Genomic DNA, 27,313 nt, shown 5'->3' on the forward strand with positions numbered 1-27,313 from the left:
ATAAAGCAACACAGTGCTGCTAGAAAAAACCCCAACAGATCTGCAGTTTAACAAGAGGAAAAAATGATGGAAATCAGAAAAGAAAGTTGAATTAAATTTGGAAATGATAATAATAATAATGATAATGCATTTTATTGGAGGGCACCTTTCTAAAACCCAAGGTCACCACACAAAGAGAAAAAGATATCAATAAAACAGTAGATTAAAATAAATTAAAATACAAAAACAACTAATAAAAACAAAAAACAAATAAACAAGAAATGACATAAAAAACATGGATGTTTGTTTCATGAATATTATTAGACCTGTTTGTCCACACAGGCTAACCTGCTGCCCAAAGAGCTGGAGTTTCATCAAAAACTAGAATATTAAGATATTTATACTGTAGCAAATACCCTCAAGTTAAAGTTCTCTTTAATGCCGGTGGTTCTCTTGTTTTTAACTGTTACAAATAGTGTTTAACAATTTCCCTGCATGTGTGCGCCTGCACATGCAAATGCATTTCCTCACCCGGACATGGTCTGACCCTGCACATGACCACGTCCACTGCCTTCCCCTCACACGGCCTGCCTCCATGCTGAGGCGGAGGACTGCTGCAGGTCCGGACCCTGGTTCTGTTGCCCTCACCACAGCTACGTGAACACTCCTCCCAGAGAGACCATTCTGACCAGTTGCCATCCACTGTGCAGGGAAGAGAGATTCGGTACCACATGTGACATTTGCACACGGCCTCCTTTGTAAACACTTAGTTCTAGGCCCTGTTTTAATCTCACCTGGGCAGGGTTTTCCTTGACAGCTGCGTGTCTCTGTGTCTGATCCTGCACAGTGGCGGCCTCCATTTGCAGGTAAAGGTTTGTTACACTGCCTGAGCCTCTTCTGGTTGCCAACACCACATGACACAGTGCAAGGACCCCACTCTGCCCACTCCGAGAAGCCGCCATGGACTGAATAGAACATTAATTAACTTTGGCACTTGGCTTTAGGTCCCTTTAGACACCAAAATATTGAAAGCATGTATATGAACTGATTTTGCTATTTCTGATTGCAGATGTAAGTATAAACTAAAAACTGCTCACCCCGTACGGTAAGAGTGACCTTGACCAGCACTGATCCAAGCAGGTTTCTTGCTACGCATTCATACTCCGCTGTGTCCTCCTTTTGTGCACTGATGATCCTGAGGGAGCCATTAGATAAGGCAGAGAAGCGGTTGTTGCCCAGAAGGGGGCGCCCCTGACGAGACCACTCTATCATGGGCGTAGGCTCACCCTCCGCCTGACAGTTGAGCACAGCCGTGGTTCCAGCATCCACTACGGTCTCCACGGGTTCTACAATGATTGCGGGTGCACCTGGAAGAGCAGCGTGCTTTATCAGATCTACCGCTGAAACAAAACGCTATAATTAAAAATACTGCAGCCTGACACGGTTAAACACTCACTGTGTAAGGTAAGTGTGACACTTCTCTCCACCACACCAGCATCATTTGTCGCCACACACATGTAGTTTCCCGCATCTTCACTCTGCCACACACATTGTAAATGAAATCACAGTGAACCACAAGAATCTTTTCCAAAGCTCACCTTTGTATTACACAAAAGAGCTCTTAGTCTCGTCTGCTTCCTACCACGGTGCCATAGATGGCCAAGGAGCCGTTGTCCAGTTGACGGATTCGGTTGCTGATCTGGATGTTTATTCCATTTTTGCTCCACTGGATGGTTGGCAGGGGGTCTCCTCGAACCTCACAGTTCAGGATTGCATTACCGCCCAGGGGTTCAATGCGGTTGGAGTGAAGGTCCCCATCGATGACAGGAGGCTCTGAAGAACAGGCAGATCAGGTCGAGTTTAGAGCAGCTTAGAGAGATGCAATAGCATCAAAATAGTTAATGAAAGCGTGCTTTTACCCTTGACATAGACAAAGGCCAGCGACTTGATGGTTCCCACATCATTTTCTGCCACACAGGTGTAGGTGCCGGCGTCGTCTTTGCTCACTCTCTCGATCACCAGCTCACTGTGACCGTTTGTTTGATCGTAGTGAACTAAAGCATCAATGGCAGAAAAGAAATAAAATGAAATTACAAAAATTAAGAAATAACGAAAGGAAACCTCTCCGTTTATCAATGATTCATACCTGGGATGATGTTGTTATTAAAGGCCCAAGTGATTCTGGGTAGGGGGATGCCACTGACTCCACAGAACAGCATGAGGCGCTCTCCTTTGTTCAGGGCCACGTCTCCAAGAAGCTCAGTGAAGATGGGATGTGTATGAACCAACAGGGTGACGGTCCAACTGTCCTGGCCGACTGAATTAGTGGCAACACAGGTGTAACTTCCTGCATCTTCAGGCTGGTTCACCAAAAGGAGGGGGCAGCATGAAGGGAAACTCGTGCATTAAATATGATCAAAACAAAAAACAATTCGGTGTTTCTATTTTTACCTGAGCACTGTCAATAACCAGCTCACCAGATGGCAGGATTGTATACTCCCCCACGCTTTCGCTGACAGGACTACCTTCCTTTTCCCAGGACAGTTTTGGCTGAGGGACACCCTCTGCCAAACACACAAGCTGGACCTGACTGTTTTCCACCACCACGACCTCCTGCTCTCCACCACGAATTAATGGAGGAACTGCAAGAGATGGAGGATAAAACCAAGTCATCCTTTTTATCTTTGCTTTGCTTTGTTATACAGTCCCGATTAAAAGTTTAAGACGAGTTTAATTGCATGCTCAAAAAATGTTTTATCTCACTCCCATTTCTTCTTGTTGCACGTTGAAGCTCTACGTGGAACCTTGTTAAGATCCAACCATGCAAAATAGGATTTTTTGCCATTTTTCAATGGTCTTAAACTTTTGATTGGGACAGTATGTCTAGGTGTGAGTATAAAATCTGAATAATGCTGTGTTGAAGAAGCAGAACTACTGGAACATGTAATGTTTTTATAGAACACCATCCATCCATCCATACATCATCCATCTACGCATCCATCCATCCATCCATCCATCCATCCATCCAATTCAGGGTTACAGGCCTATGGCAGCTGTCACAGAACTGTTGCAGGGCTTTATAGAAAACTTTAACACCACAAATGTAGTGTGATGTGATTGACTGGAACCTACTCTGCACAGTAAGGCTCATTTCCAAGCTGACAGTGCCCGCTGCATTGGCAGCAGTGCAAGTATATCTCCCGGCATCACTCGGCTGAATGAAGGCGATCTGCAGAGATCCTGAACTGAGGACCCTCAGGCGTACAGTTTCACTCAGCACGCGCCCGTCTTTGTGCCACGTGACCGAGGGGGGAGGGGAGCCGTCAGCTTGGCACTGCAGCATCACAGAGGAGTCCACAGGTGCCAAATATTCCCGAGTGTCTGAGCTGATCACTGGAGGGACTTCAGGTGCAAGGAGAAATATGTGGGGTTAGTACATTAGTATATTTGTTGGGAAACCTGAATTTCAGTGACTTTGGGTGCATTTTGTACACAACTGGTATTATGATCGTGAGGTTGAAATTTCAACATACAAGTACCTACCTTGCACTCTGAGTCTGGTCTTGCCGAGCGCAGTGCCAGCAGGGTTTTGAGCCACACATATGTACATTCCAGAGTCTGACAGTGTTGCCTTGGAGATCTGCAGACTTCCATTAGGGAGTATGGTGGACCTACCACCTAGCACGAAGCCAGAACCAAAATTTCATGACTGATTGCTTACACCAACTGACAAACACAGACAGAATTATTTACCTGTACTGGGTACGTTGATGCCCTCCTTCTGCCAGGTAATGGTAGGGCTGGGTGAGCCTGTGGCCCTGCAGGGCAGACTTACGGGGTTATTCAGGATCACATCCAGTGCTGATGGATGGGACTGAATTACTGGAAGCTCTGAGAAGAAAGAATAGAAAATAGTGATGTTCAAGAACAAAAGAATAAACCTCCAAACAAACCAAAAAATAAGCCTCTCAATCAGAATCAAGAGCTCTAAAATAAAAATCATTGAAGCTGTGAACCCTGAATAATTAGTTTTTTTACCCTGGACTGTGAGCTGCACGTGGCGGTGGGTGGAGCCTGCAGCGTTCTGAGCTGTACATGAGTAGCGTCCAGCATGAGTTAGCTCGGCTGAGGTGATCTCTATCGGGCCTGAATGTAGATCGACACAAAGAGCAGATAAAATATTTAAAGACAGGTATAGAAATCCTCATCGACATGTTATCTACAGCTAAAAATACATACAAAGTAACCTGTGGCATTTTCCCTTTAGCAGACTCTTATCTTAATTTTTGTGTTATTTGTAGTCAAATTTAAGGCCATTAAAAAGGGAATTTTACGTTTTAATCAAACTTTGGTTTGGTGATCTCGGGAAAAAAAGCGTCTGGACTTCTTTAAGTTTCTGACCTTTTCTGTGCATCTTTGCTGAGTTGAGGAAAGCCCAACTAGAATAATCACATGTTTTAAGAGCTTTCTTTACTCGCGTGTGTTCCTTTTGTTTCCCTTCTGGCTTAGAGGGAACATTTTCTGCCCAGTGATGTAGGATCCTGATTACTCCAAGTTTGTGTTCCATGGGGTGGTGGGAGTCGGAGAGGAGGTACTGGTCTGTGTGTGGGGGCTTCCGGTAAACTTCAATGTTGAGGTTTCCATTCCCTTCAATGCGCACGGCGCAGTCCAGGAAAGGCAAACTGCATCTTTGTGTCTTCACTGGTGAACTTTATGTTTTTATCCACTGAGCTGATGTGAGCAGTGAAGGATTCTACTTCCTGGATTTTGATTTTGACCCAGGTGTCATCAACATACCTGTATGGGAGGCTTTTTTCCCACTTCCTCCATGTTAAGTTTGGCTACAATAGGTGACACCAGGGAGCCCACTGCACATCATGTTTTTATCTAAAAATCCTTTTTGTAATTAAAATATGTGGTGGTAAGGCAGAGCTCTAACAGTGTGCAAATCTGAGTGGGTGGAGCTTGTTCTGTTTTTTCAACGAGCTGTCTTGTCTCAGTAAATCACATGATAGGGTGGAGCAAGGATTCACCCAAACCTTGGCTAATTGTGACCCACACCTGTTTTCACACCATGACTCGTGTGATTAGGCAAAGGATCAATAGGGGGTCCAGGACCCTCCTAGGGACACTCCCACAGGGCTTAAAATCTCGGACTCTCCACCAATTGCTCTCAGAACTAAAGAAGGTGAAACGTCTTCAAGAAACTTAAAGAAGTCCAGACGCTTTTCTTTCCGAGCTCCTTAGACTACGATGACCTGGATGACTGAGAACCTTCACAGACACTTTGGTTTGGTGGGTTTATCAGCAGTGGGTATATTTAAAACAAACAAAAATATGAGTCTGACCTGTTGCCAGGATGCTATATCCAAGACCCTCTTCGGGCAGCTTCATGCCATCTTTGCTCCAGTGGATTGTGGGCTCTGGGATGCCAGACGCAGTGCATGGAATGACCACCGGGGACAGCCTGGTCACGACTAACTCTGTGAGTTCATCTGCTATTGATGGAGGAACTAGAGGAACAGATGCAATATGAAAATCCACAATGTAGAATAAACTCGTCACAGATGAATGATCCATTACTTATTAGAAAGAAAAATAACTAAAATTAACACAATGCAAAAGGAATCTGTAAATAACTGTTGTGTTACCCACCGTTCACAGTGAGGTTGATGGATCTGGTGTCTTCACCTGCCTCATTAGAGGCAACACACTGGTACACAGCCGTGTCCTCCACTGTGGGCGCTATAACTACCAGCGAGCCCGATGACAGTAATCTGGAAACGATTAAGAGATGTCGTTAGTATTTGTATACACTTAAAATTTGCCAGTTTTGTTTTTTTCTGAGACAAATTTTAATATCTTTCACTAGGAAAGAGAAGGAGAAAACTTGGGATCGACCTGTATATGTTCTGGTTCTGGTCTGTGTTTATAAGTCGGCCATTTTTCCTCCAGCTGGCAGTGGGTTTAGGTATGCCTGTAGCCTCACAAGACAGAGTGGTCTGAACGTTGACTATAACTGTGACATTAGTGCGACCATCAGCGATGGAAGGAGGCACTAAAAGAAAGGAAGCAGTAGTAAATTAATTGTCATTTGAATGCATTCTTGTGTCTTCTGTGGTACATATTTGCCACCCACCATATACTTGCAGATCCACTCTCTTGCGTTGAGTTCCAGCCTGATTGGTTGCCATACAGAGGTAGCGACCGGTGTCGGTCACCTGAGCGGAGTTGATGCGCAAAGACCCATCCTCTGCAAACGTGTACCTGCACACGTGTTCACAACATGAGTGAAACGCTGAGTTTGGCAATGTGGAATATATGTGAAGGTAGAAGAACTATGACAAAAGTAGCTGTTCGAGACGAGGAACTTACCTGGGATTGTTTCCTGCCAATATTGCTCCATGTTTCCTCCAGGTGACCTGAGGTGGTGGGACTCCACTCACTACACATTCAAGCATTGCTGGCTTGTTGACGTGCACCGTCACTGACTGGGGTCCGTCCTTGATAGCTGGGGCCACTGAGGGGACAGGTGTTATTGGTTTTTGAATTTTTATTTAACTCCATAACTAATAAAAGAGGGATTATTTTTTATAAATACATAACCATACCATTGACAGTCAGGTTAAACTTGCGTGTGGTCTGGCCAGCGATGTTACTAGCCACGCAGGTGTACTGAGCTCTGTCGCTGAGCTCTGCCATGTTGATCTGCAAGTAGCGGCCACCAGACAGAACACGCACACGAGCAGAGGCCTGCACAACGGGGCGAATAAGGTTATTTACCTCACCAGGTATCATCATGTTGCTATTCTTCTTTTGTATGACTTCTGACCTGCAGTGGTTGGCCATCTTTGAGCCAGGTCAGCGTTGGAGGTGGAACAGCATCAGACTTGCACTCTAAAGTCACCTGTCTGTTCTGCAGCACTGACATATCCCGAGGTGTACTGTCTCCCACAATGTTAGGAGGAACTGAAAAGGCAGACAAAAGAGCTCTAACCGTCTGTAGCCCACTATCAATCAAACTGTGCACACATGTGCATGACAACGGGAAACAACAACAAGCAATTCAATAACTGTAACACTGTAACTTCCCTTTTGTATCTGTAATGAAAGCAATTTAATTGAAAGGCAGCAACCATTTTCATAAAGTTAAACAGTTTGCATATTGCAACGTCTATGTTACCCACCATGCACTCGAACTAGGAAGTCCTTGTCATCATCTCCCGCTGGATTGTTTGCTAAGCAGGTGTATCTGCCTGTGTCCTCCAGCTGAGTGTCAAAAAGTGTGAGAACAGTGGAAAAAAACACACAAAAATCATTCATGTACACTCTCTGGTCTCTTTTAGACACACCTGTTCAACTGGTATTTAATGCAAATATCTAGTTAGCCGATCACATGGCAGCAACACAGTGCATTTAGCCACAGTTAAGCTCAAACTGAGCATCAGATTAGGGAATACTGGGATTTTCCCACACAACCATCTCTAAGGTTTACAGAGAATGGTCAGAAAAAGAGAAAATATCCAGTGAGCATCGGGGCAAAGGAGACTGTCTGGTGAGAGAACTACATCATAGATCATCTGACAAATGTGTAGCAACTGCGTGACGCTATCATGTCAATATGGACCAAAATTTGAGGAATAATTCCATCGCCTTGTTGAATTTATGAAGAATTATTAAGGCAGAAGGGATCCAAACATCTAGCTCTAGCAAGGTGTACTAATAAAGTTTGCAGTGAGTGTTTATATAAAAATCACACGATGCTGTATGAGCAACACAATTTCACTTTAACAATCCCGAGTCTCTGACCTGTGCTGAGGCCACATGGAGCACCTTTCCTCCCTGGAGGAGGCGCAGGCTGTCTGTCTGTGGGAGCGGGCGTCCATCCTTGAGCCAGGTCAGAGAGGGTGTAGGTATACCTGCGGCCTCACAGTGGAGCTCCAGGACATTATTAACCACCACAGACACTTCTGCAGGTACACCAGAGCCCTCGATGCGCGGAGGATCTTAGAAAGTACAAGTAACGTTTCTTTAGTCGTCCATGAATCAGCAGCTGAAGCTGGATAATGGAGAGCTACAGTCTGATTGAACTCACCCATAACTTTAAGGTTGAAGTGACGTCTCGCTTCACCAGCAGTGTTGTTAGCCACGCAGGTGTAGCGTCCCGTGTCGCCAACCTGAGCCTGTCTAATACGAAGGTTGGTGTTCGAGTTTAGGAGAACGACGTGGCGGTCGGGGACTAGAGTTGCTCCATCTTTGAGCCAGGAAACGGTGGGTGTTGGGGTCCCATCAGCAATACACAGCAGAGAAACCAAGTTTCCTCCGACCACAGTCACATCCTCTGTGCTCCCTGCTCCATCCAGACCGGGAGGGACTGAGGAGGGTAATTTAACAACTCGTTAGCCTTTGTTTCTCAGTTTGCCTGGAGGATATCTGAAAAGTATGAATAAACATGAAAGCTATACAACTCTAGAACATGCAGTCGCTTACAATTTCTTGCTGACGTAGCAAGTTTTCAGACTCACCGTGCACCTGCAGGTTATAATGTTTGTTGTCCACTCCTGCCCTGTTTGATGCAACGCAGGTATATCGTCCACCATCAGACACCTGGATGCGTGCCATCCTGACAGGAAATTTGTACGATGTGTAAATTTCTTGACGTTTAAGATGTTTCATATTTAAACCAACCCCCCATTTTTAAATCTTTTCAATTTTCAATGAAGAAATTGTTTTGATGATTTGGAAGATTATAAAACTGGAGTCGAGATAAGAATGTTTCAGACTAATACATTCGCATATTTGCATTCAGAAGAAAGAAATTCATCCTCCGCGCACTGTCTGCAGACGTACCGAAGGACTTGCCCAGCAGAGAGGAGACGTATGTGTGAGGAGACTGGCAGAGGCAGGCCATTCCTCAGCCAGTTTAGCTGAGGCAGGGGGGAGCCTGTTGCGACGCACTCGATGCTCACAGAACTGTCCAGAACTGCTGCGAGCTCCTCAACAGCCCCACTGTTGCCTACGATCACAGGCGGCACTGGGAGACGGGAGGCAGTGTCCGTTATAGAGCGTTGAAAGAATATTTGCACCAAAGATATGCGTTGTATATGAATCCTGAATTAAACCCACCATACACGTTCAGATTAAATATCCTGTCCTCTTCTCCTGCAGCGTTAGTGGCCACACAGGTGTACTTGCCGCTGTCAGCAGTCTGAGCTCGTAGTACAGTGAGTTTGCTGCCATTTCCACTGATCCTGAACATACATACATACATTTGCCTCATTGTAAAATATGTCTTGTACATGTATTTTTTGTATATTGCACATTGTGCTATTCTTTACCTGAGCGCCTTGCTTCCCGTACTGTTGATGGCTTCCCCGTCCTTCAGCCACTGGATGGTCGGAGTTGGGGCTCCCTGAGCTTGACAGACCAACTGAATGGTTTGATTTAGCAGGACTCCCATTTCACTGGGTAGCTCTGATCCAGAGATACTGGGAGGAACTAAGAGCAAATTACCTGGGTTAGCATAGCTGTGTGTAACATAGCTAGAAAAAAGTGGGCAAATGTCATATTAAACCCTATGGATTAAGAATGGGATGCCGCTCAAGGTCATATTCATAAAGGGAGATGAGCGAATATGTTTGGCAATATAGTGCATCTTCTAGAAAGGCATAGCAGGGTTTTAAAGATAAAGATGTTCATCTACCTTGTATGGTTAGGCGGTACCTCTTGTAGGCCTTGCCCTCCACGTTGGAGGCCACACATGTGTAAGTGCCGCTGTCAGCGAGCTGCGACCGTGCGATCTGCAGTTTGCTGCCCCCTGAGAAGATGTGCATCTCCAAAGACTCTGAGTTCTCTAAAGGAAATATGAAGTTCGTGTGTTTTTTTTAATAAAAAAAGGATAACATTAACGGATGAAAAACTTTTTTTGTGGTTCAGTTAAACCTGCACACAGGCTTACCTATGGTGCGCCCGTTTTTCAGCCAAGTGAGCGTGGGTGGAGGGATTCCACTCGCGTCACAGTTAAAGATGACCGGATTACTGATGGTTTCTACAACTGTCTCCTCTGCTGGGCCATCGATACTGGGAGGTACTGAAGAGAGAAGAAATTTAAAGAAATATCTTTAATATTATTCTGCAGGTGGACACTGGTTGAAATAGGTTCCTGGTGGATTTTCAGATTTGTAAAAATGTATATATTTAGGAAAGACTACCATAGATGTTCAAGTGGAAGTGCTTATCCACTTGCCCGGCAACATTGGTGGCCATGCAAACGTACTGTCCTGTATCAGACACCTGAAAATTACAGACAGATGCAAAACACATAAAAAACATAAATAGTTAATTCAACACTTTGGCTAGGTGCTTTTTTTTAATCCAGCAAACACATCGCTGGTTTCCATTCGTCTCTCACCTCTGAACCTTTGATCTGGAGGATCTGTCCCTCAGCCAAAACGCGCAGGTTGGCTGATTCTGTCACCACTCTGCCGTTCTTATACCACGTGATGACGGGAGGAGGGACAGCATTGGATTCACACTCCAGAGTTACAGATTTCCCAACGAGCACATTCACCACCACAGGAGAGTCCCCGCTATTGTCTCGGATGCTGGGAGGAACTGGAGGAGGAGGTAAATCAGCGTCAATTAAAGGAAACGCACAGAGCGTACACTGTGCAATAAAACCATCGTAGAAACAATCTGACCGAAAACAGTGAGGTAGATGTGTTTGTGAGCCTCTCCTGCTGCGTTCAGGGCCACACAGCTGTACTTTCCTCCGTCGGACACTTTTGCTTTCAGGATTTGTAAAGTACGTCCACCTGCAGGCACACGCAGACACAGAGAAACAGTGTTTTTATGTCATTTTATCGTCTGCATAAAGGTATTTTTTATATCGTGAGTCTATAGGTGAAAGTAACTACTACACAGTACCCGGCATGATGAGTGCATTGGTGTTAGCTTGAATTGGGCCCCTGTCATTGAGCCAGCCCAGTGTTGGAGGAGGGAAGCCAGTAGCTTCACAGGAGAGAGCCACAAAGTTGTTCGCGACCACTGTCACATTCTCAGAACTCAGGCCGATAATGGTGGGAGGCACTTAACGAAAAAAAACGAGGAACATTCAATAAAGCAGAAAGAAGACAAAAATATTTAATTTGCCGTGATCACATGACGGAAAAGTATTTTACTACATTTTACATTTGTTTATGTTGTGACACATTTAAGCTGAAAAGGAAAAGGGAGTAACTCACCATGAACATTGAGATTAAATATTTTTTCTGCACTTCCAGCCACATTTTCAGCTGCACACACATAACGCCCTGTATCCGATACCTGAGCCGTCAATATCTGATGGAGAAAAAATGTTGTAAAAATTACCCAAGGTGCATTGATACTGACATGTTTACATAAACATAGCAAGTAAAAGAAGTAAAAAGAAAAATTACAGTTATTTGCATTGTTTTCAAGATATCGAACCTTGTGTGGGGTATGGGAGGTTTAAAAGTACAAATCTAATCTGTCTGTGTTTCCTGGTTGTTACCTGAAGTGCTCGCCCATTGGACAGAATTCTGTGCAAGCTGTTGGAGGTGATTGGCTGGTTGTCCTTAAACCAGCTAATTTTGGGGGCCGGGTTTCCATCCACATGACACTCCAGTTGGGCAGTTTTATTGACCAGCACTGTGACTTCATCAGGCAAGTCGCTGTCTGTTCCACGTATGGTTGGAGGCACTAGTGCAGAACATATACATACATGTGAACTGTTCTCTGTTAAACTGATCGATACTTGTACCACAGAAAAAAACAGTGTTTTTACTCACATAGCACTCTAACATCATACTGGATGGAGTCCTCGCCTGCTTCATTGACAGCCACACATGTGTACCTGCCTGAGTCCTCAATCTGGGCCCTGGGAATCTGTAGCACGCGCCCTCCTGAGGATAAAGCAGTAGAAAATGTGTATGGAATAAATATCATTCACATTTCATCTCTTTCTTACAGTTTTCGTCATCTGTCTCACCTGGCAGGATCAGAACTTTGTCATTCGATCTCAGCAGATGTCCGTCTTTGTACCAAGTGAGGGTCGGAGGGGGGACGGCGTTGGTCTCACAGTACAGGGAGATGGGATTGTTGAGTATCACGTCTCGTGCATCAACTCCAAAGCCCGAGGAAGATGTGGTATCACCATCTGCACCAGGCCTGTTAAAATTAGGTGGAACTGAGCAGCGGGGAAAAAAGAGGACAGTTGTTAAAACCTTACTTTATGCATTACATTACTAACAGGAGGAAACACCATCAGGTGCATGGTTGTGCATTTATGTAGTGTCTTTATTAAATAATAGTCGCAGTTAACACATCTGCATTAGTCAACCCAGTTCACCTTGTATATTTACATCAAAGTCCTTCTCATCCTCTCCAGCTATATTAGTGGCTACACAGGTGTAGCGGCCAGTGTCTGACACCTGAGCATGTTTGATCTGAACGATCCGACCGTTGGCTGTAACAGACACGTGGTCATCTGACTGCAGGATCTGTGCAGAGAAAAAACTTTTTTTTTTTTAAACCTTTAATCCCACAGCTTTAAAAACTGTGAAAATATCCCAGATGTTACCTGCCCATCTTTATACCACTGCAGTGCGGGGGTAGGAAAGGCCTGAGCGACACACTCCAAAGTCAGGGTGCTGTTAACCTTGATCTTGACCTCTTTAGGGGCCAGTCCTTCCCCGGGAATGTCATTCTTATTAATCTGTGGAGGAACTGGAGACAAAAACAAGTTAAAATATTTTTAATATAAATCTGATTACTGGTAACTCTTATCAGTAATTTACATATTCAATCTGTCCTTGGCCCACGCTGTGGTACCGGCCTGCTTCAAATCCACCTCCATCGTCCCGATACCCAAAAACTCCAACCTAGCCTCAATGACTACCGCCCAGTAGCACTCACCCCCATCATCACTAAGTGCTTAGAGCAGCTGGTCTTAGCACACTTCAAATCCTGTCTCCCCCCCACCCTGGACCCCCACCAATTCGCATACCGCCAGAACAGGAGCACAGAGGATGCAGTCTCCATCGCACTGCACTCTGTCCTCTCACACCTGGACAACAACAACACAGAGAATGATGCGTCGTGTTGGTTCGTCACCTTTGCTCCTCCAAACATAACCATTGTCGTTGCGGACAGATAGCTGACTCTTTGTCTCGCCTGACTATAAGCTTTTCTCCAGAAAGCATTTGGCTCATTCATGTGGACAGCTGCAAATTTCCATCAACTTTGAAGGTGTCTATTTTGGAGCTTGGCCTTCTTTCGTGGTCCCTCTCAGTCTGTGGTGATGTAAAACTTGCTTGCCTGTGGACGGTGACGCTGGTGTTCAGCAGTTTCCAGTTCATACCAGACCAGACTAGTGTTTCCTCTGTTGTTCCTGATCAACCTAACTTTCTCTCATCTGAGGGTAACAGTTTGGATCTTCTTCCAGACCTTGGCAAAGTGGTGACACATCTGAATGAGTTGTATTTACGTACAGTTGTTTGAACTGATGATCCTGGGATTTGCAGTTGTTTAGAAATCTTTCACAACTCGTATAACTCTACAATTCTCCTTCTTGAATCTTCACTGAGTTCCTTGGACTTTCCCATTGTTCTGAGCATTGGTCAATCCAGTGATTACTGTCATACAAATCCTTTTTATGCTGAGAACGACCGGTTGTAGTCAATCATGACCAATAATGAGAAATTAAATCGATCCTGTCAAGTTAAAAGGCATTGTAGAAGATTCAGCACCACTTATTAAGTGCATGTAGATACTTTTGAGCCCATGTGGGTTAATCCAACATAAATTCAAACTTGTGCACTCTGTTCTTGTTTTTTAAAGTCAATAAAGATGTATGCTTTATAATCCTGGTTCCCTGGAAAAATGAACAGTTCTAATAAATCACCGAAAACCCCAAATTACCACGACATTTATGTCCATGATGAGTGGATGTAAACTTCTGACAAGGAGCTGTAAATTATATTTACTTGTACAAGAAAGCATGTGCAATAGATTATGCTAGAACTGAACACACATAAAAAACACACATAAAACAGTTTATGCTGGGCTTTGTTTTCTTTTGTAGTAAAGAAAGATGCAGCATGCTCCCAGAGATGAAGGGGTCTCACCATAAACCTTGACCTCATAGTGCTTCAGTGTCTCTCCAGCCTCATTAGTGGCCACGCATGTATACCTCCCAGCATCCTCTTGTTTAGCATTGAGAATCTGCAGCGTTCGCCCACCTGTAACAGCCACGGAGTCACAATGCACCACATGATTCTAACACATTTTTCTTCTGTCCCTTTATTGCCTCTTTATTTCCATTGTGCACATCATTGCAAACCTGGAAGGACTCTGACGTTGCGACTGGATTCAAATGGAGTGCCATCTTTGAGCCACATGATCAGAGCAGGAGGGTAAGACTGGACTTCACACACCAGTGAGGTAGGGCTGCTCAGGGTTACTGTAACCTCCTCTGCAGAAATGTCAGGGCCTGACCCAGCAATGGTGGGAGAAACTGGTCAAGAAAAGAGGGGAAAAAACAGACAAATAAGGAATATGATTTCATTCTACTTGTAATGAACTCAAAGTCTCCAAAATGGAAAAAGGAGTTGTCTTTGTACCCAGGACATTAAGATTGTAATGCCGACTGCGGTCTCCTGCACTGTTAGATGCCAGGCAGCTGTACCTGCCAGTGTCTGCAACTTGGGCACCAGAGATTTGGAGGAAACGGCCATGAGACAGAACTTGGTAATGCCCGTCAGGCACCAGCAGCTGTCCATCCTTCAGCCATTTAATCTCAGGTACAGGATTACCTGGGAAATTGTAAAGGGGGTTTAAGAAAATTGTTCCAAAGCATAGAGATTATCTTGAATGGACTGCTCCAAACAGATTATCTCATCTACCTGATGCTTCACAAGTGAGAGTGATGTTGTGTTTCTCCTTAACTTTAGTATCCACCACAGTTCCCTCCTCCACAATGCTCGGGGGAACTGTCAGAAAAATCAGTTAAATATTTATTATTTTCTATCTAAGCCCATTTTATCATTAAGTGGAAAATAAACATCCATCCATCCATCCATCCGTCTTCAGCCACCTCCTCCACCTTTTCAAGCATGGTACAATTTATGTAAATGCAGTCACTTTAATTAGACAATATTATGGCATAAAGCTAATCCCCCCACCCACCCACCCATACAATAAATTTTCTATTTTCTCACCAAGGATGTCAAGGTCAAAGGTCTTCCTCTCCTCCCCAGCGCTGTTAGACACGATGCAAGTGTATCTCCCAGCATCCGCTGCTGCAGCATGCATCAGACGCAGGCTGCGGCCACCTATAAGTTAAACAAGTCCATTATTATTATGTTTCTATAACCATGTGTAATGTATTTAAAAGCTAGGTCAGAAGAAAAGTAATTTTTTTCCAGAAATAAAACATGACAAGAACACGTAAACAGGCTTTTAAACATGTTGAAATGACATTAGCTCTCTCTGAGCATTGACATTAATCAACACAGAGAGGCTGAACTCACAGCTGTTCAAACATTTAGGGCATAGTTTAATGATATTTCAGACTAATGTCAGTCCCAACAGCCAACAGCTTAGCTTTACCACAGTTAATGAGAAAATAATTGACAAATAATGACATATTAACTCTGCGGTTTATTGAAACAACCCCAGGTTTGACAACATGAGTGTCATTAGGATTCACTCGACACTTTGTTACAGTTTCCATTTCCAACTTTTCAAATTAATAATAACATTCTTTTGCTTCCAAATTCATTTTTCTGCCCAGCACCCAACAAATCTTGAGATGTGAATAAAAACACAATTTACAGGAGTTTTTATGCTGTTTGTTTCACAGAACTGGCTTCTGCATTTGGCTGTGGTCGCAGTGATTCCATAATATTATTATTGGCGATGCATTGCAACTGTTGAAACCTCTGAGACCTAGCTGGGAAGTAAAAAAATCAGGACTAAGAACTCGAAAAGTCATGAAAAGCCAGACAGGAACCGACCTGAAAGGATGCGCGCTGAACTAGTCGTTTTAATTGGCTGACCGTCCTTCAACCAGGAGATGGTAGGAAGAGGGATGCCAGAGGCCTCACAGATCAGAGCAACTGGGTTCCTCATGACAACACTCACATTTTCTGGAAACTGAACCTGCCCAGTTATACTCGGTGGGACTGAAGATGAGAGAAAAGGAGGTAAATGGACACAAAGATTATTTCTTTGATCATTATGATAACACAAAAGGATCGACAAAACTTTAATCTCTGAAAGCAATTCCTATTTCATACCGTGCACGCTGATGTCATGCTTGCTGTCAGCCTGTCCTGCCACGTTAACAGCGATGCACGTGTAGCGTCCCGTGTCTGACACTTTGGCATCTTTAATCTGCAGTAACCTCCCCTCATTCAGGACCTTTGCACCATGGTGGCCTGTGATCGGCCGTCCGTCTTTCAGCCACGTGACGGCAGGTCGCGGCACACCTTCTGCATCACATTGCAGCGTCACATCGCCTCCCTTTATCACAATGACCTCATCAGCGTCGCTTTCGGTGCGTCTGATGGAAGGACGGACTGAAGTGAGAAAAGTGGGTGAGTGGTGTGTCATTAAAAAGATGAGATAAGAGAACTTTTCTACTGTCTTTATTACCTTAACTCTTTCCCCCATAAAGACAACATTTAACCCCCGCCCCCGAAATCTTAACGCAGTTTTGAGAACTTAGTATGAATAAATAAAGACTTGGTTTCACAACCTTTAGAATAGGGCAGCCCTACTTATCTCTCTAAGCAAAGAGATCCCCATTACTAACTTCTGATGCACATTTAGGAAGCAGGCCCGAAATAAGGCAGAAACTGCTCAGTACCCCCAGTAGGCTTCCAAGAGGAAAAGACTAGATTAGTACATTTCTATATTTAAAACACATCTTTCTAGATTCCCATTCAAAGCAGTAACTTACCATATTTTAACTAAGCTGATTTTTTCATGGTTTACAGCCTGTATCCTTTATAGGCAAAAAGGCAATTGAAAAAAAAATGGATGCACTGGTGGTGTTTACACACCATAAACCTGCAGGCTGTACTCCTTGGAGATGGTGCCAGCTGCACTGGAGGCTGTGCAGGTGTAAGAAGCAGCATCTGTCTTCTCAGCGCTGGAGATCTGCAGCTGACGACCTCCTGACAAAATCCTGACCCGCTGGTCAGATTTCACTTCAGAACCTGGAATATAAACAAAACACAGGATAGGTGAGGCGTTCCAGCACGCCACCCACACGTATAGCTTTTGCTTTTGGGCTGCGTCCCCACGTTTGATCAAAGCAGAAACTCGCTTACCATCCTTCGTCCATGTGAGACTGGGAGGCGGTATGCCACTGGACTCACACACAAGAGTGATGAGACTGCCTTCAACTACCGTCAGAGGAGACACCTCCTCAGAGCCTCGGATACTGGGGGACACTGTAATAGCAAAGGGACGCCAAAAGGAGGCAGTCACGCTGCATGCATTAATACTAGTAAATGAGCGACGCATAAACAGTGATGATGGGCTGCAAAGAAAGTTCAAAATCTACTAAAAAAAAGCTTTTTGTTCCTATTTTGTCTAACAGTCCAAGAAAGACTGAAAAATCTCTTCAGGTCAGTCCACATGCATGACAGTGACACAAGATCAACTTACCCCACACATTGAGGTTATAGTTCTTCTCTGTTTTGCCAGCAACGTTTGTGGCTTCACAGGTATATCTGCCTGAATCCTGCACATGCACCCTGCTGATCTACCAGTTCGTAGACAGAGAACAGAGTTTTGGCAAAAACTTCAGGCCAAAGAAAAAATGCAAATAACAGCAGGAGAGACACCGTCATCATTAAAAGGGACCTCTTAAGATTAAAGTTAGCCCTTCCAGTTGTCTTTTAGCTATATTATGGTTGTATGATGAACTGTACCTTAAGCAGACTGACATCTGCTGACACAGTCAGACCAGGCTTCCTAAAGAGTGGGCGGCCATCTTTGAGCCAGGACAGGGTGGGTGGAGGGACTGCATCGCTCTGGCAGTGCAGCTCCACGGGCTGACCAAGCATCACTGTAGCATTCACCTCCTCGCCCTGGATGTTAGGTGGCACTGTGGCAAAACATGAAGACGAGCTCCTGAAAAGGCTTCTGTCATCGAATGAATACTTTCTGGGATGAAATCATTTAAATGACATGATTCTGAGTAGGTCTTTTGTATTAAGGGTGCGTTATTGTGAAAGTTAGCCTGCTTTGTCCCACAAAGCACACTAAACTCGTTAGATTACCTCATGAGTAAACAATATAATTGCTTCCTGAGCAGCACAGGCGCTGTTTGTTGTGCATCTGGTGCTCTTTAAGCTCCAATTCCATCCTGGGTTATGACGGCATCATTAAACCAGTTCAACATATTTTAGTGACATTAAAAATCTGAGTATCTGCCTTTCCCAGAAGGTTATGAAAGCTAATCTCACTGGGAATTGCTAACATGCACTGAGATGGAAAATGAGTGGAGATTAAAAAAATACCCAAACAAGCCCCACCCCCCACAATTATCAACAAAACCAAAGATGGCCGTGTCTTTGATTTCTAGCAATTTCAAGAAGTTCTGGACACGATGTGTATTTGCCACTGAGCATCTGTGCAACAAAAGCACACGCCTATGAAATGAACTGACTTTGAAGTAGCTTAGGAAATCATTACTCTGGGAATAATAACGTAATTATTTTAACAGGAGGCAGAAATCCCAGAATATATGAGATGAAAGGCGTTTTGTTTAAGCCTCTGCTACAAGTTTTTCAGAAGACAGTCTGCTCTTATTTAGAAAATGACAGCAGGCCAATGTCCCTTCAACTGTGGTCGCTGTTCAGACAGAGCCCAAGTCATCGGAGAAGGACGGGAATAGGCTATCAGCTTGGTATTTGGCCAGACGCAGGAAGCTGCTGAAGAATGGTACCAATTACCACAACAAATCTGCCTTCATTTCAGTGGACAAGTTCTTTTTCCTCCTTTCTTTCTGATCTCTGCGAGGAAACTCGCATCATGTGGATGTTTGCATTCTGCATGCATATACGAACAAAGATCCAAACACAGACTCTACAATCCCATATATGTAAGATGACTTGTTTCCTATTACCTCAGTGACATTAGCTTTGATTAGACTTGTATAACAGCTGAGTCCCAATCAAGCTCAGCTCTGTTCAGGAGGCTGACAGCGTTTATTGAAATGCTAAACTCAGTTAAGCTGCACTTCCTCTACACGCACATGTTTTGCTCAAGGCTCTTGCCAGATATTGTTTCTGTATTATAATTCACAGCCTGGTGCTCAGTCTGGTTCTCTGGTGAAAGACATTTGACAGTCAGTCATAACCATTAGTTAGCAAAACAAAGCGGCTGAGAAGGAGCAGCCGTAACATGCATGAATACGATTAAGCTCTAAAGAGAAGAACCAGGGCATGTAACGAGAGAGTGCACGATAATGTTAAAGCTTCTTAATATAAAAGGCAACATTAGTGATCCACAAGTAAACAGTTGAAAGTCAAAACCTTGGATGGATGGACAGATAAATCTGTTTCTAAAACTATTTTATATTTATATGGTAAAATACTGATACTTGTGTCTTTAGTATAAACAAGTTATTTGAATCGATTCATATTTCATGGATGTGCATTTATTTGAACCTAATAAACATGCATTCATCATGCATTATCTTCTGCTTATCCAATTCAGGTAAATGGTGGGACTGGAGCCATATGGCAAGAGGCAGTATGCACCCTGGACGGGTCATCAGTCTGTCACAAGGCTAACACAGACTGTTACACAAATACTCTCACATTCACACCTATGGCAGATTTAGAGCCACCAGTTAACCTAACCTGGGGACTGCAAATGATGTCAGACACAACGTTTCTAAAAAAAACAAATACAGGATTAAAAAAAATAATATACTCTACATGCTGTTTACCATACTATACTATATAGGTACATGTATGCAACAACAGCTGTTCATGTTCTCACCATAAACCTTCAGGTCATAGTCTCTGTGCTGTTCTCCTCCAGCGTTGACAGCCACACAGGTGTACCTGCCTGTGTCGCTAACCTGTGCGCTATCCAGGGACAGCACTCTGCCACCAGCAAACACCTGACAGGCGGACGGAAACAGATCACGTCACACAAACTCACAGCACACATTCGTTAAAAGGTCTGCAGAAGACTTTTATTATTATCTAACACAGAGCTTCCACACACCTGCAATGTTCAACATATCCTAACCTGAGGATAACGTCGCCTCGCATTTTTGCATCACAACAGATCTCTGGAATGATTGTTATACAAGCCCGACACAAACACGTCTCATAATTAAGCATGAATTTAATGACGTCACCTGTATGCCATGTGAAAGACTTGCCACAGGGCTGCCGTCTTTGAGCCATGTGATACTGGGAGCAGGAACCCCTGTAGCCTCACACTCCAACCTGACGGCTTCATTCACGACAACAGTTACCGTACCGCCTCGGCTGGAGATGACCGGAGGCACTGCAAGGCACGAGGATAAAGCACTCAGTCAGTGCCGATCTGCAGCGCCACTGGAGGGTTTTGTTTTTCAGCTATCCACATATTGTCATCATTTGTCAGCGACTAATCTCTGACTTATAGAGATAGTATTACTCGTGAATAACCAAAAAGTTTATTATACTTCTGCTTAATTACTAAAAACGCCACCCACCAAGGACCTGAAGTCTGTGCGATATCTCAGCAGCTCCAGCCAGGTTTACAGCGACACATCTGTATATGCCAGCATCAGACAGCTGTGCTCGTTCAATCTCCAGCATCTGGCCACGCTTCCGTAACGTCACACCAGCTGCACTGGTCAGAGGTCGGCCATCTTTGTACCAAGTGATAGCTAAGGCATGAAGGATATCAAAAATACTTTACTTTTAGCAAAATAACTATTAAACAGAAAACTAGGCTTAAAAGAGATTAATGAGGGTTTTAGTTTATTTAAAAACTGAAGACAATGGCAAATAAAATAAATGTTGGACTAAAATGAATTAAAGTCAAAGTTTATTACAAAGAATTTTAATTTTTTTTTAAATTTAGAATTTTTAAAGTTTATAAAGAATTTCTGTTGCCGAGTTACGGTTACTTATAACATATATCATGGTTACATAGATACTAAATTGTTGTACTGCAACACTTGCTGTAACAATGAAGAAAGTGATTTTACAATAAGAACCTAGTTACACATGAATTTATATTTAGCAAATGTTTTGAGTGTTTAGATCATCCAAATGGAAAAAGAAGAAGTGGGAAGAAACTGGAGCTGTTTGTAGGAAAACTGCACTTTATAGGCTTTGAGTGGGACTGAGGAGGTTGTTAGTGAACAGTCTTACCAGGTAATGGGCTGCCCGCGGCCTTGCACTCGAGCTCAGTGGAAAAGCCTGACAGAATGGTCTGGTTAATGGTCTCTCCAGAGGACGGGATACTGGGAGGCTCTGAGGAACACAAACAGAATTACACCCAGAAACAACAGCTTATTATTATAAACTCTGGATATGGGAGGAGGAAGATAAGCGAGACAAACATGCAGAGCGAGTGAGTTGTATATCCAAAAGTAAGTTACCGTGGACGCTGAGTCTTATGTGCTGCTGAGCTTCCCCAGCTGTGTTAGTGGCCAGGCAAGTGAATTTCCCAGAATCCTCCAGTCTTGCCTCTGTAATCTTTAGTGTCCTGCCTGCTGACTCCAGCTGTGGCAGATACAGAGAATTCAGTTTGGTAATTACTGAGCAGAATAACAATGAATCAGTTTCTGCTGCTTCTGCTGTAACTATAAAGTCTTGTATAACCTGTTAGTACTCTTAAGCCTCACGCCACGCATCCTTTCTTTTTGCTAGGAAATTTGGGAAATAGGTGATTTATTGAAATGTGCAAACATACATGGAAATGCAGTCTCCCACCCACATCCATTTCTGACTGTTTAAGTGAAATCAAGGTCTGGTTTACTTTAACTTTCTTAAACTTAATGGCAATAAAACAGAATTCATTTTAATAGGCATCAGATCAAAAGTGACTACAGTTCCAACCAGTCTTTCATTATCCATTGATAACTCTGATGTCACACCCTGCCCTCAGGTTAAGAGTCTTGGTGTCATCCTCGACAGCACTGTGTCCTTCACAGCACATATGAATAATATCACTCGGTCTTCCTACTCTCATCTACTTTCATCTATTAACCGCCTTCGTCCCTCACTCACTTCAAACAGTACCGCCATACTTATCAATGCTCTTGTCACATCTCATTTAGATCACTGTAATTCTCTTCTCTGTGGTCTACCTCATAAATCCCTCCATAAATTGCAGTTAGTTCAAAATACAGCTGCTCGTATTATTTCCAGAACTAGATCCATTGAACATATAACACCTGTTCTTAAACAGCTCCATTGGCTTCCAGTTCACCTCCGTGTCAATTTCAAGATCCTGCTTCTCACTTTCAAAACACTTTATAACCTCGCTCCTCCATATTTATCCGATCTTCTCCATACATACTCACCCCTTCGTACACTCCGCTCTTCTTCAGCTTCCCTTCTGTCTGTTCCACCTGCTCGCCTGACTACCACGGGACTCAGAGCCTTTACTTGTCCTGCCCCGAGACTTTGGACGCACTTCCACTTGTTCTCCGGACCACACACTGTCTCACCACTTTTAAATCACGTCTCAAAACTCATCTATTTAGAATTGCACACACCTGATCTGTCTTAGTCCATTTTTACCTTGCTCAGTTTTTATATTTGCTTCTATACTTTTATGACTGTCTATGTCTAAATTTTATTTTACCATGTTTAATATATTTTTTGCTGCTATTGGTCATGTGTTTTTGTAAGGTGACCTTGAGGGTTTGAAAGGCACCTATAAATAAAATGTATTATTATTATTATTATTATTATTATTATTATTATTATTATTATTATTATGATATGAAGCAAAAGCAGGCTAATGAGTGTGAAAGTCAATATTTGGTATGACCAGCTTTATTCTTCAACATAGCCTGAACTCTCTTCGGGAATAATAGTCCAGCTTCTTGAAAGCTCTTCTTTGGATGTTGGCTGCCTTTTGTCTGTCAACATGATCCCACACGGCTTCAGTAATGTCGAGGTCCGGGCTCTGGGGAGGCCAATCCATAACTCATAATCTCCCGCTGTGTGTTTTTCTGTCCAGGTATGCTTTTACTGCACTGACAATGTGCTCAGGATCATTGTCAGATGAAAATGTTGCCAATCACATGTTTTCGAGAAGGTATGTCAGTTTTGACAAGATCCCCAACACCAGCACCCCAAAGATGAAGGCAGATGGATCACCTGAAGAGCCAGATGCATCTCTCAGGTCCTGCGTCGGCTCTTTGTGGGATTTTTTCCTGTTTCTTAAGGACAAAACTTTCAGATACTGTTCATCTGTTCTGGATAGTTTATAAGCCTGACAGTTCTTCTGTCTTCTGCTTGTCTAGTTTCCAAACATTTTTAAGGACACACTTAACACCATGCTGAGATATGTCCAGTTTTCAGATTAGAACTCTTTGGTAATGATGTTGCTTTTGCAAAAATACTTTTTTATGCCTGCCAAACTTATTTTTGACATTTGTTGCAGATTCGGTTAAAGAATCAATGACAGGCTGCTTGTAACAAAGTTATAAAGATACATTTTAAAAGTGGTTGTTTGCTACTTTGTTTGTTACATATAGATACAAAATTACAAGAAAGTCTGGCTCCTTGAGAGCAAAATATAAAGAAATGAGCGGTGTTTCCACACTGAATGCACTGTTTATAAAAATAAGTAATAATTTGAATTATGGGAGGAGAGAGGGAGAATTTAGGTTTGGCTGCAGATATACAGCATGTATGGATCTGTGGTTCACCTGAAGAAGTTCATACTTCAGTGATGACTGATTTTAAAGTGAATAGCTTGAAAATGTCAGACAATTAGGGGACCAACCTGCAGGTGCTCACTAGTTGCGTCGACTGGTCGTCCATTTTTAAGCCAGGTAATGGTGGGAGGAGGAATTCCACTGGAGATACAGTCTAGACTCATGGGCTTGTGGAGAATCACTGAACGTTCAGTAGGTCCATTGGTACGGATGGATGGAGGAACTGCAGAGGTACAGAGGGCAGGTTTTTATCCTTAAATACATTTTACAACTGAAACTGATGAACAAGGAAATTTAAAAAAGGTAAAGCGAGATTTTGCTGCAGCTTGCAATTAGAGTTTAAGTAAAGCCATTTACATTTAAAAGATACTCAGATGGGTCTTTTTCATTTTAAAGTAAGTTTGTTTGTTTTACCTTGGACAATCACACTGAAGTCCTTATTATGGTTTCCTGCCTCACTGGTGGCCACACACTGAAAGAGAGCTGTGTCAGAGACCTGAGCGCGAGAAATGACTAGGCGTCGCCCACCGGCTGCAATCCACAATCCTTCACCTTGTCGCAATAGTTTTCCATCCTTATGCCATCTGGGAAGGAATTAACTTTACAGTGACTTTCAATAAGGCCTGTTTGCATTTGTTTAACTGTGTGCAATAGACGAGCTCTTACGTTATTACAGGTGCAGGTGTTCCCGCGGTGTGACACTCGAGCTCCAAAGGGGTGTTAAGTATAACTGTGGTGACCGTCACATTATCAGCTCCATCGATGAAAGGAGGAACTAGGAGTGAAAACCATCATTGTTTTTTATTTCGTTTTCCTGACATTTCAGTTTATGCTCAATAAAATAAACTCAGACAAAGATTTCTAGCATATGTGAGGCCAGATAGATGAAAGCACAGTGAAGTGACAGGACACTGCAGATAGCAGAGTCAGCAGAACACAAGAGCATCGGCTCAGCTTTCACATGAGTTGTCGTGGCCGAGTGGTTAAGGCGATGGACTAGAAATCCATTGGGGTCTCCCCGCGCAGGTTCGAGTCCTGCCGACAGCGACGTAACGCTTTTCTCAGCTGTCAGACAGTTAAAGAGCAAACTGACAGGCTATAGTCGCTGATTTTCTGATAGCAAGTACAAATTCAGAAAATATGCTTCCTGTCAGCAGTGTGTTGAAATAATGCATTTCTAATAAAGCACAGCTATGCAATGACGCTTGTTTTGTACCCAGAGGAGATGAATGTCTTTCTCACAGGCATTTACATTTACTCCATAAATGACAGCATCACGTCGGTAAGTCGGATGTACTTAGCCCTCGTTCTTACCAGTTATGAAACACATGCAGCTGAGCGGCCTCTTTAGATCACACTTTTCTTCCTGTGATGTTTTTACTTGGCAGAATTAAATGTTCAATTCTATTAGCAATAAACGTTAAGTAGATTAAATTTTCTCAGAGCAAAAATACTAATTTAGATACAGTAAAGAAATTGGTGTTGAACGAACAACAAAGCCAGACCAAACACTTCCTGGGATAACAAGCAGCAAACAAGCAGGTCAACTTTCTACAAACAGTACAATGTACACGACTTAAAAATGCATTGTGTGCATTTTGGATGGATAGAAATAGCCCAGGTGTTTGCCCATCAGCTGTTGGTAGGCTGATCTGTGAAAAATCACTATAATGACAGTTGGGATAGGACTCTAAGAAGAAAATGGACAGTGATGTAGTTATACCAGAAATCAGCGATTTTCTGTGTGTTTATACCTAAAACTCTGACGTCATATTTGACCTCTTTCTCCCCGGCGATGCTCGTAGCCACGCAGATGTAGTGTCCCGAGTCTGAGACGGCGGCCGAGGGGATTTCTAGTTTCTTTCCCTGCTCGAGCACACGGACACTTGCCCCATCGCGCACAGGGACTCCATCCTTCAGCCACGTAAGAGAGGGTGGAGGGTGTCCTCCAGCCTCACACTCCAGGATCAGAGATTTACTGAGAACCACCTTCCTTTTGATGGGCCCTTTATCCCCGCCTGTGATTGTGGGAGGCACTGTACAAGAGAGGTCCATAAAAGGACGCCACGGAAAGAAGAGAACGTGACAAAGGTTTAAAATCTTATTTGCATTTGACACATTTCAGGCTTTTATCAGGTAGAACTTAAATCTGGTTTATGCTAAATCGCAAAATTAAGCTTCAGAGCCAACAAAGGGGTTTTTAAACACAGAGATGATGGCAGTTTTAATTTCCAGGACTTGTTCTGGACCTTGTAAATAACATCGTTTAAATTAATTTCTAACAGCTGTTACTTTAAGCTGACACAAAACACAGTGAACACAAAAATGTGCGTTGATATCATTTCTGGCTCTTACAGTAGACGTCCAGTGTGTAGCTTTTCTCAGCGCTCCCAGCCACGCTGGTCACCTTACACGTGTACTGTCCAGCATCAGAGGCCTGTGCACGAAGGATCTTCAAGTAGCGGCCTCGCTCTGCATATTGAGCCTGACGGCTGGACAGGATGATTTGTCCTTTTCGGTGCCAGGTTATGGAAGGAAGCGGCACCCCACGTGCCTCACACTCCAGAGTTACCGCAGTATCCAGCAGTGCTGTCACCTCTGTGGTGACGTTACCTCCTTTGATGGAGGGGGGCACTGAAATAAACGTATAAACATACTGAAATGTGTAATTCAGCTACATTTGTCCACGTTAATTGTGCTAACAGATTTATGCACTGTATACAGTAGTGTGCAAAAGTCTTGAGCCACCACTCATTTTCTTATGTTTTGCTGCTGCGGAGCCTGATTTTCCTGAGCAGCAGTTCTCCAGGATTTCTGAAGGTCTTTCAAAGTTTTACTTTGGAAATTGGCTGTTTTTTCACTCATTTTCAGTCAAGTCCTTGTACACGACCAAAGTACATGACCCTGAATTATACACATATTTCTACACATGACAGACAGCTTAGCAACAAAACTATTTTAAAAAAATACCACAGTTTGACAGCATAAAATTGTATTTTTGAAGCGGCAGGGTGATTCCTGAAGCTCGTTCTTGCCTTACATACTATACTTCCATGTATGTTTGCACACTTTTCCATAAATAACTGCATCTATCCATCTATTTTCTATTTCTCTGGCAAACTGAGGAAATGATGGGTGGCTCAAGACAAGACACGGTGCTGTATTTACATTACAAAATTTACTTTGCACACTGCTTAGGATTACACACTTACCATAGACACTAAGGTTAAAGTCCTTGGACTGTTTCCCAGCTGTATTCATGGCACTACACTGGTAGCGGGCCTGGTCTCCAAGACGGGCACTTTTTATTCTCAGAACCTGACCCCTGTTTGTGACCTCCAGATTGGGATCACCAAGAAACACCGGCCTGGAAAGGATTAAGAATAAGAA

The 27,313-nt window shown here is 43.4% G+C and overlaps 1 protein-coding gene and 1 non-coding gene across 2 annotated transcripts in view; one reads left to right on the plus strand and one right to left on the minus strand.

Moving 5' to 3' along the window:
* hmcn1 (hemicentin 1) overlaps window positions 1–27,313 on the minus strand; it is a 98,734-nt gene that overhangs the window by 10,000 nt on the left and 61,421 nt on the right. Inside the window, exons 32-91 of the mRNA XM_003445119.5 lie at window positions 27,136–27,290; window positions 26,279–26,557; window positions 25,678–25,959; window positions 24,590–24,698; window positions 24,338–24,507; window positions 23,992–24,146; window positions 21,629–21,752; window positions 21,399–21,500; window positions 20,732–20,908; window positions 20,390–20,541; window positions 20,023–20,146; window positions 17,943–18,118; window positions 17,677–17,773; window positions 17,337–17,459; window positions 17,067–17,222; window positions 16,299–16,580; window positions 16,017–16,184; window positions 15,219–15,332; window positions 14,904–14,990; window positions 14,622–14,813; window positions 14,342–14,515; window positions 14,127–14,240; window positions 12,581–12,726; window positions 12,350–12,500; window positions 11,990–12,187; window positions 11,790–11,903; window positions 11,513–11,700; window positions 11,223–11,319; window positions 10,906–11,067; window positions 10,680–10,793; window positions 10,391–10,593; window positions 10,191–10,272; window positions 9,938–10,069; window positions 9,683–9,832; window positions 9,318–9,477; window positions 9,106–9,230; window positions 8,830–9,013; window positions 8,505–8,602; window positions 8,075–8,353; window positions 7,789–7,985; window positions 7,167–7,248; window positions 6,812–6,948; window positions 6,591–6,732; window positions 6,355–6,499; window positions 6,119–6,246; window positions 5,881–6,037; window positions 5,635–5,756; window positions 5,328–5,492; window positions 4,018–4,125; window positions 3,733–3,870; window positions 3,523–3,657; window positions 3,112–3,381; window positions 2,431–2,621; window positions 2,126–2,339; window positions 1,899–2,033; window positions 1,622–1,812; window positions 1,436–1,517; window positions 1,077–1,346; window positions 774–944; window positions 511–681 (exon numbers count right to left, since the gene is read on the minus strand). Coding sequence (XP_003445167.2) covers window positions 511–681; window positions 774–944; window positions 1,077–1,346; window positions 1,436–1,517; window positions 1,622–1,812; window positions 1,899–2,033; window positions 2,126–2,339; window positions 2,431–2,621; window positions 3,112–3,381; window positions 3,523–3,657; window positions 3,733–3,870; window positions 4,018–4,125; window positions 5,328–5,492; window positions 5,635–5,756; window positions 5,881–6,037; window positions 6,119–6,246; window positions 6,355–6,499; window positions 6,591–6,732; window positions 6,812–6,948; window positions 7,167–7,248; window positions 7,789–7,985; window positions 8,075–8,353; window positions 8,505–8,602; window positions 8,830–9,013; window positions 9,106–9,230; window positions 9,318–9,477; window positions 9,683–9,832; window positions 9,938–10,069; window positions 10,191–10,272; window positions 10,391–10,593; window positions 10,680–10,793; window positions 10,906–11,067; window positions 11,223–11,319; window positions 11,513–11,700; window positions 11,790–11,903; window positions 11,990–12,187; window positions 12,350–12,500; window positions 12,581–12,726; window positions 14,127–14,240; window positions 14,342–14,515; window positions 14,622–14,813; window positions 14,904–14,990; window positions 15,219–15,332; window positions 16,017–16,184; window positions 16,299–16,580; window positions 17,067–17,222; window positions 17,337–17,459; window positions 17,677–17,773; window positions 17,943–18,118; window positions 20,023–20,146; window positions 20,390–20,541; window positions 20,732–20,908; window positions 21,399–21,500; window positions 21,629–21,752; window positions 23,992–24,146; window positions 24,338–24,507; window positions 24,590–24,698; window positions 25,678–25,959; window positions 26,279–26,557; window positions 27,136–27,290 — 9,446 coding nt within the window. The remainder of the gene's footprint in view (window positions 1–510; window positions 682–773; window positions 945–1,076; window positions 1,347–1,435; window positions 1,518–1,621; window positions 1,813–1,898; window positions 2,034–2,125; window positions 2,340–2,430; window positions 2,622–3,111; window positions 3,382–3,522; window positions 3,658–3,732; window positions 3,871–4,017; window positions 4,126–5,327; window positions 5,493–5,634; window positions 5,757–5,880; window positions 6,038–6,118; window positions 6,247–6,354; window positions 6,500–6,590; window positions 6,733–6,811; window positions 6,949–7,166; window positions 7,249–7,788; window positions 7,986–8,074; window positions 8,354–8,504; window positions 8,603–8,829; window positions 9,014–9,105; window positions 9,231–9,317; window positions 9,478–9,682; window positions 9,833–9,937; window positions 10,070–10,190; window positions 10,273–10,390; window positions 10,594–10,679; window positions 10,794–10,905; window positions 11,068–11,222; window positions 11,320–11,512; window positions 11,701–11,789; window positions 11,904–11,989; window positions 12,188–12,349; window positions 12,501–12,580; window positions 12,727–14,126; window positions 14,241–14,341; window positions 14,516–14,621; window positions 14,814–14,903; window positions 14,991–15,218; window positions 15,333–16,016; window positions 16,185–16,298; window positions 16,581–17,066; window positions 17,223–17,336; window positions 17,460–17,676; window positions 17,774–17,942; window positions 18,119–20,022; window positions 20,147–20,389; window positions 20,542–20,731; window positions 20,909–21,398; window positions 21,501–21,628; window positions 21,753–23,991; window positions 24,147–24,337; window positions 24,508–24,589; window positions 24,699–25,677; window positions 25,960–26,278; window positions 26,558–27,135; window positions 27,291–27,313) is intronic.
* trnas-aga (transfer RNA serine (anticodon AGA)) lies at window positions 24,889–24,970 on the plus strand. The gene has a single exon. It is a non-coding gene; the product is annotated as a tRNA-Ser (tRNA).

The sequence above is a fragment of the Oreochromis niloticus genome, linkage group LG17, assembly GCF_001858045.2.
Source record: "Oreochromis niloticus isolate F11D_XX linkage group LG17, O_niloticus_UMD_NMBU, whole genome shotgun sequence".
Classification (NCBI taxonomy): Eukaryota; Metazoa; Chordata; class Actinopteri; order Cichliformes; family Cichlidae; genus Oreochromis; species Oreochromis niloticus.